The following is a 17,187-nucleotide window of genomic DNA, read 5'->3' on the forward strand; positions in this document are numbered from 1 at the left end:
ACAATCACTTATTACAAAGGTGAGGCTTAAATGACAATGCGAGTGCCTGAAAACATTAAATTTACATTATACAGCATACATTTTACAAACAGCTGGCATTCAAGGATTTAGATAGTCACTAATTACAAAGGTGAGGTTGAAATGACAATGCGAGTGCCTGAAAACAGAAACATTATCAGAATACATTTTATAAACAGCTGGCATTTAATGGTTAAGACAATTACTTATTACAAAGATGAGGCTGAAATGACAATGCGAGTGCCTTAAAACAGAAACATTATGTAGTATACATTTTACAAACAACTGGCATTCAAGGGTTTTGACAGTCACTAATTACAAACGTGAGGCTTAAATGACAATGCGAGTGCCTTAAAACAGAAACATTATGCAGCATTCATTTTACAAACCGCTGGCATTCAAGGGTTTAGATAGTCACTAATTACAAAGGTGAGGTTGAAATGACAATGCGAGTGCCTGAAAACAGAAACATTATCAGAATACATTTTATAAACAGCTGGCATTTAATGGTTAAGACAATCATTTATTACAAAGGTGAGGCTTAAATGACAATGCGAGGGCCTTAAAACAGAAACATTATGCAGCATATATTTTACAAACAGCTGGCATTCAAGGGTTTAGATAGTCACTAATTACAAAGGTGAGACTGAAATGACAATGCGAGGGCCTGAAAAAAGAAACATTTTCAGCATACATTTTACAAACAGCTGGTAAAATTTTACAACGCATAATGTTTCTGTTTTAAGGTACTCGCATTGTCATTTAAGCCTCACGTTTGTAATTAGTGACAGTCTAAACCCTTGAATGCCAGTTGTTTGTAAAATGTATGCTGCATAATGTTTCTGTTTTAAGGCACTTGCATTGTCATTTCAGCCTCATGTTTGTAATTAGTGACTGTCTAAACTCTTGAATGCCAGTTGTATGTAAAATATATGCTGCATAATGTTTCTGTTTTAAGGCACTTACATTGTCATTTCAGCCTCCCCTTTGTAATAAGTGATTGTCTGAACCATTAAATGCCAGATGTTTATAAAATGTATGCTGATAATGTTTCTGTTTTCAGGCACTCGCATTGTCATTTCAGCCTCACCTTTGTAATTAGTGACTATCTAAACCCTTGAATGCCAGCTGTTTGTAAAATGTACGGTGCATAATGTTTCTGTGTTAAGGCACTTGCATTGTCATTTAAGCCTCGCGTTTGTAATTAATGACTGTCCATACCCTTGAATGCCAGTTGTTTGTAAATTGTATGCTGCATAATGTTTCTGTTTTAAGGCACTCGCATTGTCATTTAAGCCTCACCTTTCTAATAAGTGATTGTCTGAACCATTAAATGCCAGCTGTTTGTAAAATGTTTGCTGATAATGTTTCTTTTTTGAGGCACTCGCATTGTCATTTCAGCCTCACCTTTGTAATTAGTGACTATCTAACCCCTTGAATACCAGCTGTTTGTAAAATGTATGCTGCATAATTTTTCTGTTTTAAGGCACTCGCAATGTCATTTAAGCCTCACGTTTGTAATTAGTGACTGTCTAAACCCTTGAATGCCAGTTGTTTGTAAAATGTATGCTGCATAATGTTTCTGTTTTAAGGCACTCGCATTGTCATTTCAGCTTCACCTTTGTAATAAGGGATTGTCTGAACCATTAAATGCCAGATGTTTGTAAAATGTATGCTGATAATGTTTCTGTTTTCAGGCACTCGCATTGTCATTTCAGCCTCACCTTTGTAATTAGTGACTATCTAAGCCCTTGAATGCCAGCTGTTTGTAAAATGTAAGCTGCATAATGTTTCTGTTTTAAGGCACTCGCATTGTCATTTCAGCCTCACCTTTGTAATTAGTGACTATCTAAACCTTTGAATGCCAGCTGTTTGTAAAATGTATGCTGCATAATGTTTCTGTTTTCAGGCACTCGCATTGTCATTTCAGTCTCACCTTTGTAATTAGTGACTATCTAAACCCTTGAATCCCAGCTGTTTGTAAAATATATGTTGAATAATGTTTCTGTTTTAAGGCCCTTACATTGTCATTTAAGCCTCACGTTTGTAATTAGTGACTGTCTAAACCCTTGAATGCCAGTTGTTTGTAAAATGTATACTACATAATGTTTCTGTTTTAAGGCACTCGCATTGTCATTTCAGCCTCACCTTTGTAATTAGTGACTATCTAAACCTTTGAATGCCAGCTGTTTGTAAAATGTATGCTGCATAATGTTTCTGTTTTCAGGCACTCGCATTGTCATTTCAGCCTCACCTTTGTAATTAGTGACTATCTAAACCCTTGAATGCCAGCTGTTTGTAAAATGTATGTTGCATAATGTTTCTGTTTTAAGGCACTCACATTGTCATTTAAGCCTCACGTTTGTAATTAGTGACTGTCTAAACCCTTGAATGCCAGTTGTTTGTAAAATGTATACTACATAATGTTTCTGTTTTAAGGCACTCGCATTGTCATTTCAGCCTCACCTTTGTAATTAGTGACTATCTAAACCCTTGTATGCCAGTTGTTTGTAAAATGTATGCTGCATAATGTTTCTGTTTTAAGACACTCGCATTGTCATTTCAGCCTCACCTTTCTAATAAGTGATTGTCTGAACCATTAAATGCCAGCAGTTTGTAAAATCTATGCTGCATAATTTTTTTTGTTTTAAGGCACTAGCATTGTCATTTCAGCCTCACCTTTGTAATAAGTGATTGTCTCAACCATTGAATCCCAGCTGTTTGTAAAATGTATGCTGTATAATGTTTCTGTTTTAAGGCACTTGCACTGTCATTCTAGCCTCACCTTTGTAATAAGTGATTGTCTGTACCATTGAATGCCAGCTGTTTGTAAAATGTATGCTGATAATGTTTCTGTTTTCAGGCACTGGCATTGTCATTTAAACCTCACCTTTGTAATAAGTGATTGTCTGAACCATTAAATGCCAGCTGTTTGTAAAATGTATGCTGATAATGTTTCTGTTTTCAGGCACTCGCATTGTCATTTCAGCCTCACCTTTGTAATTAGTGACTATCTAAACCCTTGAATGCCAGCTGTTTGTAAAATGTATGCTGCATAATTTTTCTGTTTTAAGGCACTCGCATTGTCATTTGAGCCACGCGTTTGTAATTAGTGACTGTCTAAACCCTTGAATGCCAGTTGTTTGTAAAATGCATGCTGCGTAATGTTTCTGTTTTAAGGCACTCGCATTGTCATTTCAGCTTCACCTTTGTAATTAGTGACTGTCTAAACCCTTGATTGGCAGTTGTTTGTTAAGTGTATGCTGCATAATGTTTCTGTTTTAAGGCACTCGCATTGTCATTTCAGCCTCAAGTTTGTAATAAGTGATTGTCTGAACCATTGAATTCCAGCTGTTTGTAAAATGTATGCTGTATACTGTTTCTGTTTTAAGGCACTTGCATTGTCATTCTAGCCTCACCTTTGTAATAAGTGATTGTCTGAACCATTGAATGCCAGCTGTTTGTAAAATGTATGCTGCATAATGTTTATGTTTTAAGGCACTCGCATTGTCATTTCAGCCTTATCTTTGTAATTAGTGACTGTCTAAACCCTTGAATGCCAGCTGTTTGTAAAATGTATGCTGCATAATGTTTCTGTTTTAAGGCACTTGCATCGTCATTTCCGCCTCAGCTTTGTAATAAGTGATTGTCTGAACCATTGAATGCCAGCTGTTTGTAAAATGTATGCTGCATAATGTTTCTGTTTTAAGGCACTCGCATTGTCATTTCAACCTTACCTTTGTAATTAGTGACTGTCTAAACCCTTGAATGTCAGCTGTTAGTAAAATATGACCATCATTTGCAAAATACATACTTGCAGTGCTTTGCTTCTGAGCTTCTATAGCTCAACAATAACTTTAGAATTGCCAGCTCAGGAATTCTTCAATACAGAGTGAGGATGAAACTAGATGCAATCCGTTGGATATATAAACTGTTTTTTGTTGTAGTGTTCATTGTACAATCTTAGCCTAATGTCGGTATTTAGTGATCTCAAAATCCTTGAACGCCAACTTTGTAATTTGGTAAAAAATTAAGCACCATTCGTATAATATGTATTCAGTATTTAACTTTAGTACAGTCTTATTATCATCTTAATCACTTATAATGATTTTACTATGATCATGTAAGACCATTAGAGTCAACGATCTAACCTTGACTAAGTAAAGAGAGAAGTGCCTGTCATACATTTTGCACCCCAACCACTATGTGCGGAAGAGATGGTTATAGGAATTTGGGAGGGGTTGATTTGATTGGAAACCAAAATGCTCTTTTAAGGACCAAAAGAGACTGGAGGATCAATTTTAATGATGGTTTCTCATGGGATTTGTTCCTCTGGCCTATTTTATTTGAGCTACCTATTTTACATTCGCATTTGAAGTCGTAGATTCTTGTTGACCCTCCCCCTTCTGTGTTGACCCTCCCCCTTCTGTGTTGACCCTCCCTCTTCCTTTTTTTCTCCAGGACGTTCCAGTAACACTCCATGGCCACGGATCAAAATTTCAATCAAACCATTTTTCTTTAATGCCCAAAAGATACAATAAATATGCCTTCATGAAAGACGTAATCCATGCACCTCCAGGGCAAGGATAATATATTATGTAAACTGCCCATTATTTACAGATAGGTCTTTATAGAAGACAAAAGATATGCACGTTTGGGCTTGGCTTTCTGATTGGCTTAAAACCCCCCAGGACCGTTCCCATGGCCAAAAGGCTACACATTTTAACTTGACACGAAGGGGTTAAAAAAATTTTAAGTTTTGGTTACTACTAACAAGAAGAAATTTTCGACACATAAATGTCGGCTTCAAACGCTGAAAATAGTATGTGAAACTGAAAAAAACTAGCAAATTTATGTTAAGCGTTTTATTTCTTCTCCACAAGAAAGATAACTTGATTGGCAAACTAAATTTCGATCCATTATTAATTTGAATCAACGACACTAAAGAAGAAAAATTGTTTGGTGTTCGAAACCAGCCTCACACCTAAGATTGTTAACTAAAAAAATCCTTTGATAGATGTAAAAACAGGGCTGTGTTTACTTGCATGTTGGCCTAAGGACAAACCAGAAAAGTAGGTCTCCAGATTGGTTTGAATTTGTTTCATTTCATCTTCAATTTTTTTTTTTACATTAACCAGACTTTCGGTACACTTTCAGCCTAAGTGGCCAGACAAGATAGGTGCCCGCAATGGCTGTTTAATCGCTATTAACACCTAAAAGTCTGTCCTTCAAGTGCGAATGTCATTTTTGAAAGCCCAAACACCAGCTGGAGTGAAATAAGGGCCATCTTCAAGGTTATCATACGTATAGTTTATCTTACTGCATAGTAAGAGCGACTCGTCAAGATAGTAACCGAAACTCTAAAAAGCGGAATTTTGATACCAATAGATATATCAAAAGAATTGGATTTTTATGATGATTTTAGATATATAAGTTTCATCAAGTTTAGTCTTTCCCATCAAAAGTTACGAGCCTGAGAAAATTTGTCTGATTTTCGAAAAAAGGTAAAACACCCCCTAAAAGTCACATTATCTTAACGAAAATCAAACAATTACATTCAGCATATCAGATAACCTTACTGTAGAGGTTCAAGCTCCTATTTTCAAAAATATGAAATTTAGTATTTTTTGCCAGAAGAAAGATCCCTGATGCGTGTTTACTTGTTATTTTTTTTCCCAGGGGTAATCGTATCAACCCAATGGTCCTAGAATGTCACAAGAGGGCTTATTCGAACGGAAATTAAAACTTTTAGGGCCTTTTTTAATCAAAAAACAAAACATCTTAAAAATAAAATCACTTTATACAAAAAACTCCATTTTCTGTCTGTCCATATTTCATATTTTCAAAGATATTTGATTTCTTAAGCAGGTCTGATTTCTAACACCGATTGTCTACTAATAACAATATATTACGTAACAAGTGACGTGACGTAATATCTAACACCGATTGTGCACTAATAATTATATATGACGTAATGAGTGACGTGACATAAAAACTGAAAAAATAAATTTTTATTTTATTTTAGTTTTCAGTTCAGAATCGCTAAAGTTATAAACTGCAAAAACGTTTATGGTATCTGAGCAATAATTTTAATCTTTCAATTTAAACTAGAAAAATACCTGACAATTTTAAAACTAGTTTTATTTTTTTTTAGGTACTTGGTACTCGATGAGTGGAACTCTTCGACAATCCGGGTTGCAGCGGTGGCTTACAACCTAGTAAGAGACAATCACGTCCAATGTTAAGAAATTTAATAACCCATAACTCCTAAAAATAGAGTAAGATCAAAACAAAAAGTACACCATTAGAACCGCCTTGTCCGAAACCCCTATATAGGAAACTTTCTGTTCCTTGGCTTGAACAGCAAGGGAAATATATTCGCTTGAAATAAGGCATAAGGATTGGCCGAAGTTAAGTAAGGTCCAGTTACGATGGCCAAAGTCCCGAGCAAGCGAAAAGAAGCTCTGCCGATTTTATGGTTACAAAATAGTTCTACTTCCACTCAATTAGAGTGTCCCTGAGTTAAAGCTCCTCTGTGGTAACAATAGCCAGTAACTATAAATATAGAGGAGGGGGAGAGTGGATTAAAGATTTTTCAAAAGGAGGTGTAAAACCCGAAAATAATTATTCGGGTAAAACCCGAAATGTTTCGGGTTTAAAACCGGGTGTAAAACCCGAAAATTTCCACTTGAAATTTTCTTAATATATTCGTCCTTTGGAAACCTTGCAAAAGATAATAACTCACAACAATCGAAGATATTCGAATTCCAGAGCATGAGTATATGAGGATTATTTGTTTTGAAGGAGACTGGACAGATTTTTGCCATACAGCTACTGGGCCACCAAATGTGCACGAAGATACATAACAATCTTCAAAGTTTAGTTCTGATTGCCAAGCCAAAGAAGAATAAAGCGTTTTCTTCCTATAAGTAAAAAATAGCTTACTCTTATTCATTGAACGATGTGGAATAACAAAAGCTTATGAAACGCAAAAAAACTCCCAACGTAAGAATCCTTTCATATCTTTGGATCACAGTCCTTTCAAAAATTTTAACCATTCATCAAATTTTTGAAGTTTTCGTAGAAAGAAAGAAATAAGTAAATAAGCCTATTAGTACCAAAAAAAAAAAAAAAATTTATTGAACATATATCTTTTATTTCTATAATCAGATATGTATTTCTTTGGAGTAAGAAAACAAAGGCAAGTTTCTGCTATCAAGATAAGCAGAGAAACAGATCTGATTTCGATAGTTTTTACTCGTTTTTTTCCATTTTACCCTTTTAGAAGAAAATACTATCAGTTTCAACACAAAAAAAATCCTATAAATCTTCAAGAGTTACTCTACGAGTACAGTCAAATATAAGAAAGCATGCAAGAATTACACGGAATGAATATGGTTCAGGTAGTACAAATGTATTCTGAATTAATAAACAGGTTAGAAGGAAACTGTAAACCCTTCTCTTCAAAACAGAACAATTAAATAAAAAATATAAAACAACATGGGAAAGGATCAGAAAAATCTTGAGTTTTGGGGGAAAGGTAAAAAAAAAGGCAAAATACATAAAAAAAAGTGGAAAAACCAAAAAAAAACTGAGGAAACCTTAAAAAAATTTTAGGGAGGGAGCATGAGGAAACCTTGATGGCAACCTCCTTTGATTATATGTCCTGTCTCATATTGCATCCCTACGTTGCTAATGCACACATATCTTACCTTAAGAGAGGAGGTGTTGGACGGTTTTTCCTTTGAAAGAGGAACCAAAGACCCAATAGTGCAATTTCAGGCCACTATTTTTAGATCTTTTGTACCATGCCACTGAGGATCTCATTCCATCCTTTTGCTCGAATATATGCCTACCTTAACACTTTGAGCAAAATATTTTTCTTTTTTTACTGAAACAATGTTTTCCCCATAGTTGTCAAAGCCCCCCCCCCACCCTCCTCACCCTCAAATAAGCTGGATCTCCCTGAAAAAGTTGATGCTTAGACATACTACATCAGATAATAAAGTGAGGTTTTTTGCACAAGTTATGAGAGGAAACAGAGCCATATCAGTCAAAAACTAAAAAAGGAATGCAAATTGCTTATTCAGAAATTTTTCAAATCTAGGTTATTTGCTAGTAGACGTTATTTCTAATAAAACAGTATAAGAAATAACTTGTTTTGGATATACTGGACTAAAAAAAAAAATACGGCCATTTACGTTGTACTTCCTTATTGGTGATCAACTTTAGTATCAGAAATCTCGCTCAACAGTTTTAGCTTATTTTAGGATACAATTCTTCATTCATGATAATTTTTCTTTGTCATAAGTTTGAAACCTAACATAAGCTAACCTATGCTTATTTTACGTTCACTGTTTCCGCGTTGATCAAAACTCCTATCTATTTTAAATTTATATATATACAAATAGCAGAGACTTAATTCTATTTTTTTGGAGATAGCCTTTTACCTATTTCTCTTTTTGCTTGCATTTTCTGGTAATTTACGTTTTTCTTTGCATGCATTAAATATTTGTAGACCTTGGGATGTCCCTAGAATACCTGCTCCCAACCAAAAACGGAAATCTCTGATAACTAAATAAACATACAGCTTGCAGACCAAAGAATTTAGTTACGTTTGAACAAAAAAAGGAAAAAATATACCTTATGTAGACCTTTTATCTAGACCTATTTATGATTGAGAGCATATTTTGACCAAATATAAATCCCAAAAGTTGCAAAGCAATTTACTTAGTGATGACAAATAATATACTGCTTGGTATCTATGCAAGGAAAGTTTGGGCATGCCCTACATTTCCAATTAGTCCAAAGAAAATGTTTGAAAAGTATACAAATGCCCAACAATCTATATCCTTGAGCCCAACTTCTGGTTGTATGTGCTCACAACTAGCAAGTCATTAAGTTTAATTGGCTCAAATTCAAGAACAGATAAAAAAAAAAAGCTAATTTAAAGCCAAAAAGATTAGATGCAAACAGGAAGGAGGAAGAAGTAATCACAAGTTGAGCAGCACAAAAGAGAAAAATATTAAAGAAGTAAAAATACATACCAAAGAAAGATACCAATCAGAGGCAACGCTGTAGCGTTGCCTATAGTAAAGGCCATACGGCTAAAATGTTTTTTTTTTCCCAGAGGCACTTCATATGGAAGGGGTCGTCGTGGAAACTTCAAAGGGGGCTCATTCGATTGGAGTCGAGAGTTCTAGTGCCCTTTTTAAGGGTCAAAAATGAATGAAAGGTAACTAACACCCCTCCCACGCCCACCAGTTCCCCAAACACATCCAATCAAAATTTTGAGATAACCATTTTGTTCAGCGCACTTGATTTCCAGATAAAAGATATAGTTTTGAGGAGGGCCCTCCCCCACGGCCCTCAGGATAAGGAGTGTAAGTTATGGCCTGGGGGGCATATAAGGTTTTTATAGAAAGCTTTGTCATAAAAACTTCAAAAAGGCTCATTCGATTGGAAATTCAAAGGGCTAGTGCCCTTTTTAACAGTCGAGAATGATTGGAGGGCAACTAACCCCCGTCTCACGCCCACCTTTTTCCCAAACACATCCAATAAAAATTTTGATAGCCATTTTGTTCAACGTAGTTGAAAATTCAGGGAATTAGGTCTTTTAGGATGACAACCTCCCCACAGCCTTCAGGGCAAGGGCTGTAAGCTATGCCCTGCGGGCATATAAGGTTTTGAAAGAAAGGGATGTCGTAGATATTTCATGAAGGGCTCATTCAATTGGAAATTGAAATGGCTAGTGCCTATTTTAATAGTCAAAAGTGATTGGAAGGCAACTAACACCCCTTCCACGCCCACCAATACCCCAAACACATCCAATCAAATTTTGGAGATAGCATTTTTGTTCAAAATAGTTAAAAATTCTGGAAATTATATGTTTGAGCAGGACACTCCCCCCAGGGCAAGGGTTATAAGTCATGCCCTGGGGGCATATATGGTTCTTATGGAAGGAATGCTCGTATAAACTTCATAGAGGGCTCATTTGATTGGAACTTGTTAAAAATGGTTCTAAGAGGACACAGCACCCCAGGGCCCGGGGGCAGGCGTTGTAAGCTGTGCCCTGTGGGGATATATGGTTCTTATGGAAGGGATGCTCGTATAAACTTCAAAAGAAGGCTCATTTGATTGGAAAGTGAAAGTTCTAGTGCACTTTTAAAGAGTCAAATGAGATTGGAAGGTACCTAGAACACCCCCCCCTCCACGCCCTATCCCCCCTCCAAACCCATCCAATAGGAGCTTTGAGATAGCCATTTTTTAAAAATAGTTCAAAGACCACACAGCGAAAACTCCGGGGTCGACACAGGCCCCCAGGGCCCAAGGGCAGGCGTTGTAAGTTATGTCCTGGAGGGATATATGGTTTTTATGGAAGGGATGCTCGTAAAAACTTCAGGAGGGATCATTTGATTGGAAATTGAAAGCTCTAGTTCTGTTTTTGAGATTCAAAAGAGATTAGAGGGCAACTAGCACCCCCCCCCCCTACGCCCCTTTTTCCCCAAATGCACCCGATAAAAATTATGAGATAGCCATTAAGTTAAACAAATTTCAAAAGTCAGATAACAAAAACTCAGGTGTCGACACGACCCGCCAGGGCCCGGGGCCAGGCGTTGTAAGTTATGCCCTATGGCATATATGGTTGTTATGAAAGGGATGCTCGAATAAACTTCAGAGAGGGCTCATTTGAGTGGAAATTGAAAGTTCGAGTTCCCTTTTTAATAGTCAAAAGAGATCCGAGGGCAACTAGCCCCCCCCCCGCCTTCTTTCTCCAACCCCATCTGATGAAAATATCAAGATAGACATTTTGTTAAAAATAGTTCAAAGGTCGGATAAAAAAAAACTCCGGTGTCAATATAACTCCCCAGGGCCCAGGGAAGGCGTTCTAAGTTATGCCCTAAAGGCATGTATTGTTTTATGAAAGGGGTGCTCAAATAAACTTGATAGAGGACTCATTTGATTGGAAATTGTAATTTCTAGTTCACTTTTTAAGAGTCAAAATATTTAAGGGCAACTAGCCCCCCCACGCCTTTTTTCCACAAACCCATCCGTTTTGAGATAGCCAGTCTTTTGAAAATTGTTCAAAAATTAGATAACAAAAACTCTGGTGTCAGCACAATCCCCCAGGGCCCGGGGGATAGGGGTTGTAAGTGTTGTCCTGGGGGCGTATTTGGTTCTTATAAAAGGAATTCTCGTATAAACTTCAGAGAGGGCTAATTTGATTGGAAATTGAAAGTTCTAGTTCACTTTTTAACAGTCAAAAGATATCCGAGGGCAACTAGCCCCCATCCACACATCTTTTTTTCCCAAGCCCATCCGATAAATTGTTTTAAACAGCTATTTCATTAAAAATAGTTCAAAGGTCAGATAAAAAAAGATGGTCTGTCGACGCAGCCCCCCCCCAGGGCCCGGAGGGAGGCGTTCTAGTGTCGACACAGCCTCCCAGAGCCCGGGAGAGAGGGATAAACTTCAGAGAGGGCTCATTTGATTGGAAATTGAAAGTTCGAGCTCACTTTTTAATAGTCAAAAGAGATTCGAGGACAACTAGTCCCCCACCCACGCCTTCTTATTCCAAACCCATCAGATAAAAATTTTTAGATAGAAATCTTGTTAAAAATAGTTCAAAGTTGAGCTAACATAAACTTCGGAGAGGGCTCATTTGATTGCAAATTGAAAGTTCTAGTTCACTTTTAAAGAGTCAAAAGATATCGGAGGGCAAATAGCCCCTCCCCCCCCTCCTCCATGCTGTTTTTTCCTCAAATTCGTCCGATAAGAACTTTGAGATAGCCATTGTTTTAAAAAATTTCAAAGATCATATCATGAAAACTCCGGGGTCGACACAATCCCCCCCCAGGGCCTGGAGGCAGGCGTTGTAAGTAATTCTCTCTGGGAAGATATAGTTCTTATGGAAGGGAATCTTGTATAAACTTTGGAGAGGGCTCTTATGATTGGGAATTGAAAGTTCTCGTTCACTTTTTAACAGTTTAAAGAGATCGGAGAAGACTAGTCCCCTCAACTCTACACGTCCTATCTTCCTCAAACCCATCCGATAAGAACTTTGAGAGAGCCTTTTTTTCAAAATGGTTCAAAGATTATATAACGAAAACTCCGGGGTCGACACAATCCTTCAGGCCTAGGGTAAGCGTTGTAAGTTATGCCTGGAGGGCATATACAACTGTTGTGGAAGACATGCTCGTATTAACGTCAGAGAGGGCTCATTTGATTGTAAATTGAAAGTGCTAGTTCAGTTTTTAAGAGTAAAAAAAGATCAGTTTTTATTAGCAAAAACTGACAAAACATCTTTTGTTAACAAAAGATATTTTGTTAAAAATAGTTCAAAGGTCAGAATAAAAAAAAACTCCGGTGTCGACAGAGCCACCCAGGGCCCGGGGGACAGGCGTTGCAAGTTATGCCCTAGGGGCATATATGGTTCTTATGGATTCTCGTATAAACTTCAGAGATAGCTGATTTGAATGGAAATTGAAAGTTCTAGTTCAATTTTTAAGAGTCAAAAGAGATCGGAGGGCCCCTAGCCCCCACCACGCCCTTTTCCCCCAAACCCATTCGATACAACTTTTGAGATAGCCATTTTTTTAAATAGTTCTAATGTCAGATAACAAAATCATCGGTATCGGCACAAACCCCAGGGTCCGGGGGGCAAGTATTGTAAGCTATGTCCTGGGGCCATATATGGTTCTTATGAAAGGGATGCTTGTATAAAGTTCAGAGAGGGCTCATTTGAATGGAAATTAAAATTTCTAGTTCATTTTCTCAGAGCAGAAAAGATCGGAGGGCAACTATCCCCTCCCGAACTCCACACCTTTGGGTTTATCGGATGGAGAAACCCATCTGATAAAATTTAAGGTGACCATTTTGTTAAAAATAGTTCAAACATCAGATATTAAAACTACGGGCCCAGGGACAGGCGTTATAAGTTATACTCTGCGGGTATATATGGCGCTTATAGAAGGGATGCTCGTTTAAACTTCAGAGAGGGCTCATTTTATTGATATTAGAGAATTCTAGCTCCCTTTCAAAGCTACAAAAGGGACGGAAGGACACACAGCCCCCCACCCACGCCCTTTTTTCCCCAAACCCATCCAATAAAAATTTTGAGATAGTCATTTTGTTAAAAATATTTTAAACATCAGATAATAAAAACTCCAAGGTTGACATAAACCCATTTTTTCACTTTGATATTGTTACTTTGATACCAGTTTTAATACTTTGATAAACATTTGATTTTTTTTAAACTTGATTTTGGAATAAGGACTTTTGAAAAACTTGAAACTTTCTGCAATCAAAAATCAAAAACGAAACATTAATTCAAAAAAAACTTTCCGAAAAATAAATTTTTCAAAGAAAAGTAAAGGTCATTGTAAACTTAAGCTCAGCAGATACAAATATGACGCAGTATGTTTTAGACTTTTACAGTGAGAGAAGGAGGCGATACCCCAACTCTTGTTTGTAGTGATTTTTGTTCGTTTCAAGCTTGATTTGCATATTCAATTTAAGTTTCATTCGTTTTAAGATTTATTTATTCATTTACATTAATATCTATTGTATGTTAGTTTGCACTGATTGTTTATTTAATTTCTGTTCATTTTAAGTTTCATTTATACTTCAATAGCAAAATATTTTTTTTCGATTTAAGCTTGATTTTCATATTCAATCCAAGCATTACTCGCTTTAAGGTCTATTTATTCATTTATATTATTATTTCTTGTATGTTTTTGCTATGATTGTTTGTTTAGTTTCTGTTCGTTTTGGGTTTCATTTATTCTTTAATAGTAATTTCTGGTCGTTTTGAGTTTGAATTTTAACAGGTATTTTTATCCTGATATAGTCATGGAGAGGCACCGTTGTCGATGCTCCAGCCGGCGTGGGATGACCTAAGTCTAAGTAAGTAATTTGTATCTGCTGAGCTGAAGTTTAAAGTGGCCTTCACTTTTCTTTGAAAAACTTATTTTTCGCAAAGTTTTTTTTTAAATTAATAAAGATAAATATCTAAAGGTATCTCCTTAACCATTCTGACACCAATCTTGGGGAATGACACCACTTTGTGCCACCAAAAAGGTATGATGACACCACTCTTGGTACCCTTGGGAAGATGGAATGTGATATCAGGTCTAGTCTTGTGGCCATATTCAAGAGAGTAATTCATGGTTTGATGCAAATTACTTCGCCTTGAATGTTGCCAAGTCACATTTTCTTATTTTTTCTCTAATTGGTACAGCTTTCCCTCAGTTTACACACTGCAGGCGTCACGAGGTTCCTTGTGTAGACCAGGGAATCAACTGGTCCGGTTTCTTGGTATCCTGCTTGATGAGAATCTTTCGTTTAGGTACCATATAGCAATCATTAGGTTAAGGTCTCACGGAGTTTGGGTATCATTCGAAAACCCGGACACACCTTTTCTGGATCTATTCTGAAGCTTATTTGTTTCTGCTTTGTCCAGTCATATGTTCAGTATTGCCCCATTGCATGGATGTCTACTTTTCCTCCTACACTGCAGCCACTTTCTGTCGTGCATAATAAAGCACACCGTCTGGTTATGGATGTCAACTATTCCTCACCAAAAACCGCTCTTAAACCTACAGTCTATTTACATTCTTTCTTTTGCTGCTTTTGTCTTTCATGAGGTTCATGGCAATCTTCCAAAATCTCTTCAAAAAACTCTCGAGTTTATTTTTGATTCAGCTCCATATAGCCTTCGTTCTTCATATAATATCCGCATTCCTTGTACCCCTACAATACAGTCAGATTCCAATCCCTTCATTGCTTGTCAACAGGTTTGGAATTCCCTTCCTTCTTCGGTACAGAGATGCCACTCGTTTCGGACTTTTAAAAAGGATTCTTAAAGATGATTTAGTTGAGAATCCAACAGAATAGTTTTTTTTTTATATTTTATTTTGTTCTTTTTTTCTCTCTGTGGAGTCGATGTCTCCTGAGTGTTTATTTAATGATATATGGTGGTCTCTGTGCTTTGACTCTCAGACCTCAGGTATGATATTTTTTTAATCTTACACGTTGTTTGGCGATCGACCTTTTTTATGGTTGTTACTTATACTGTATTTTTTTTATCCCCCTTGTATCCCTGGCCATGGAAACTTTCGAGGGGGAATAAGAGCATTGTGTTTCAAAATTATCTTTATTAGTGAATAAAACTCAGAACTCTGAACCCCGAGCTCTGAACCAGACTATGCTGACATTTCTGAATTATTTCCTATATAATCATATATGAATCTGGAATATGATGTTTTTACTCAACATAGAATTACTTCTACAAGGGGGAGAGCAAGACCGGAGTATACATTTATTTGTATCCAGCAATACAGGCCGAAACGGCGAAAGAGCAAGCACATGAGGCATAACAACTGAAGAATACAACTTCACATGAAAGTGATGATTACAGAAGAACCTTCAAACATTTAAACATCCATCATGCCTAACAAACTTTACTCAGAAAATCCTGAAATTCATCAATTGATAAAGAACTTGTTGGTTCCACGTGGAAACCAACAGGGAGGTCAATGTATATTCAACTTGAAGCTGGTTTAACAATCGCATCAGTAAACCTCATACCTTGAACAGGGACATTAATCTTACGACTAAAAAAATAACCTTAGTCTTACTTTCATTAAATGACAGACCAATATCTATACACAATTTCACAAAGGCTGAAAAATTCCCTTCCATTGTAGCAAAAGATTGACTTAAATATATCTTATATAAAATTAAAATCAACACATCAGATCCTAAATACATAAAACTTGGCTTTATTACAGTTTGTTCAAATTTACACTAGTGTTGTAAAAAAAAAGGTTGAGAGATAGTTTCCTCAACCCTAGAAGCTTGGTTTTATATGGCATAAGAATTCAAACTTTAACTTTCGTTTTTTAATACAAAGTACAAAAGGGCGCCACTATAGACTTATCAAGGCCATGATTATAAACACTAAGAACTGGCTATTTATTTGCACAAGAATTAGGTACCTGCCAAACATCTAAAGCAATGTCAATCAATAAATCACCAATCAAACAGTTGGTGATGATGAACTATAAGAAAGGAGCAAATTGGCGCAATAGTAACCAAAACTCTAAAAATCAGAATTTGGATAATAATAGGTACATCAAATGAATTAGCGTTTTATGCTGATTAATTTTAAAAAAAAATCCGAAAAGGAAGTTTTCTAAAGAAAAGTAAAGTTAAGATCATTAAACTTAAGATCAGAAGAGACCAGAAATTACTATTAAATAATAAATGAAACCCAAAACGAACGGAAATTAAATAAACAATCATTGCAATAGAGCATACAACAGGTACTAATATAAATGAATAAATAAATCTTAAAACGAGTAAAGCTTAAGTTGAATATGCAAATCAAGCTCAAAACGAACACAAATATTTTGCTTTTGAAGTATAAATGAAACCTAAAGCAGACAGCAATTAAATAAACAATCATAGCCAACAAGCATACCATGGGTACTAATATAAATGAAAGTAAATAAATCTTTAAACGAGTGAAACTTCAATTGAATATGCAAATCAAGCTTGAAACTAACAAAACTCTACAAACAAGAGTTTGGGTTTTGTCTCCTTCTCTCACTGTAAAAGTCTAAGGCCTACTGCGTCATTGGCGCTTTACTGAAAACTATATGTGTTTTGAACACTCTTGAAAAGTGCATATACAATCAAACTGAATATTTGATTAATAATACTATTTATTGTTGAAAGATCATCCGTTCAAGATTTCATTTCACTGCAATTTTATTTTCATTTTCAATGCTGCAACATTTGGAAAAGAAAATATTTGTAACATAATTCACTTTCAGTTATTCATCAACGACGTATACGCTTTAGACTTTTGCAGTTAGTCAAGGGGAGAATATCCAAACTCATGCTTGCGGTGAAGTTATTTGTCTTGAACAGTCTTGGAAAGGACTAATAAAATAAAATGAATATTCGATATATAATAATATTAATTGTTGAAAGCTCATCAGTTCAAAACTTAATTTTACTCTAATTCTTATGTTTATTTTCAATGTTGTAATAAGTACAGAAGAAAATATTTGTAATATAATTCGCTTTCACTAAAGTGCCAATGACGCAGTAGGTTTTAGACTTTTACAGTGAAAGAAGGAGGTAAAACCCAAACTCTTCTTT

At 36.1% G+C, this 17,187-nt stretch overlaps 1 protein-coding gene across 2 annotated transcripts in view; it reads right to left on the bottom strand.

Annotated features, from left to right (window-relative positions):
- Vps16A (vacuolar protein sorting 16) overlaps window positions 1-17,187 on the bottom strand; it is a 156,473-nt gene that overhangs the window by 122,563 nt on the left and 16,723 nt on the right. Inside the window, exons 2-3 of one of the 2 annotated variants that reach the window (XM_089101676.1) lie at window positions 9,066-9,225; window positions 6,764-6,941 (exon numbers count right to left, since the gene is read on the bottom strand). In XM_089101676.1, coding sequence (XP_088957802.1) covers window positions 6,764-6,941; window positions 9,066-9,121 — 234 coding nt within the window. In that variant the 5' untranslated portion in view covers window positions 9,122-9,225. The remainder of the gene's footprint in view (window positions 1-6,763; window positions 6,942-9,065; window positions 9,226-17,187) is intronic. The other variant, XM_089101677.1, reaches the window with a different exon arrangement.

Source organism: Artemia sp. Qi Xiang Cuo, chromosome 15 (assembly GCF_049724085.1).
Source record: "Artemia sp. Qi Xiang Cuo chromosome 15, ASM4972408v1, whole genome shotgun sequence".
In the NCBI taxonomy this organism is placed as follows: domain Eukaryota; kingdom Metazoa; phylum Arthropoda; class Branchiopoda; order Anostraca; family Artemiidae; genus Artemia; species Artemia sp. Qi Xiang Cuo.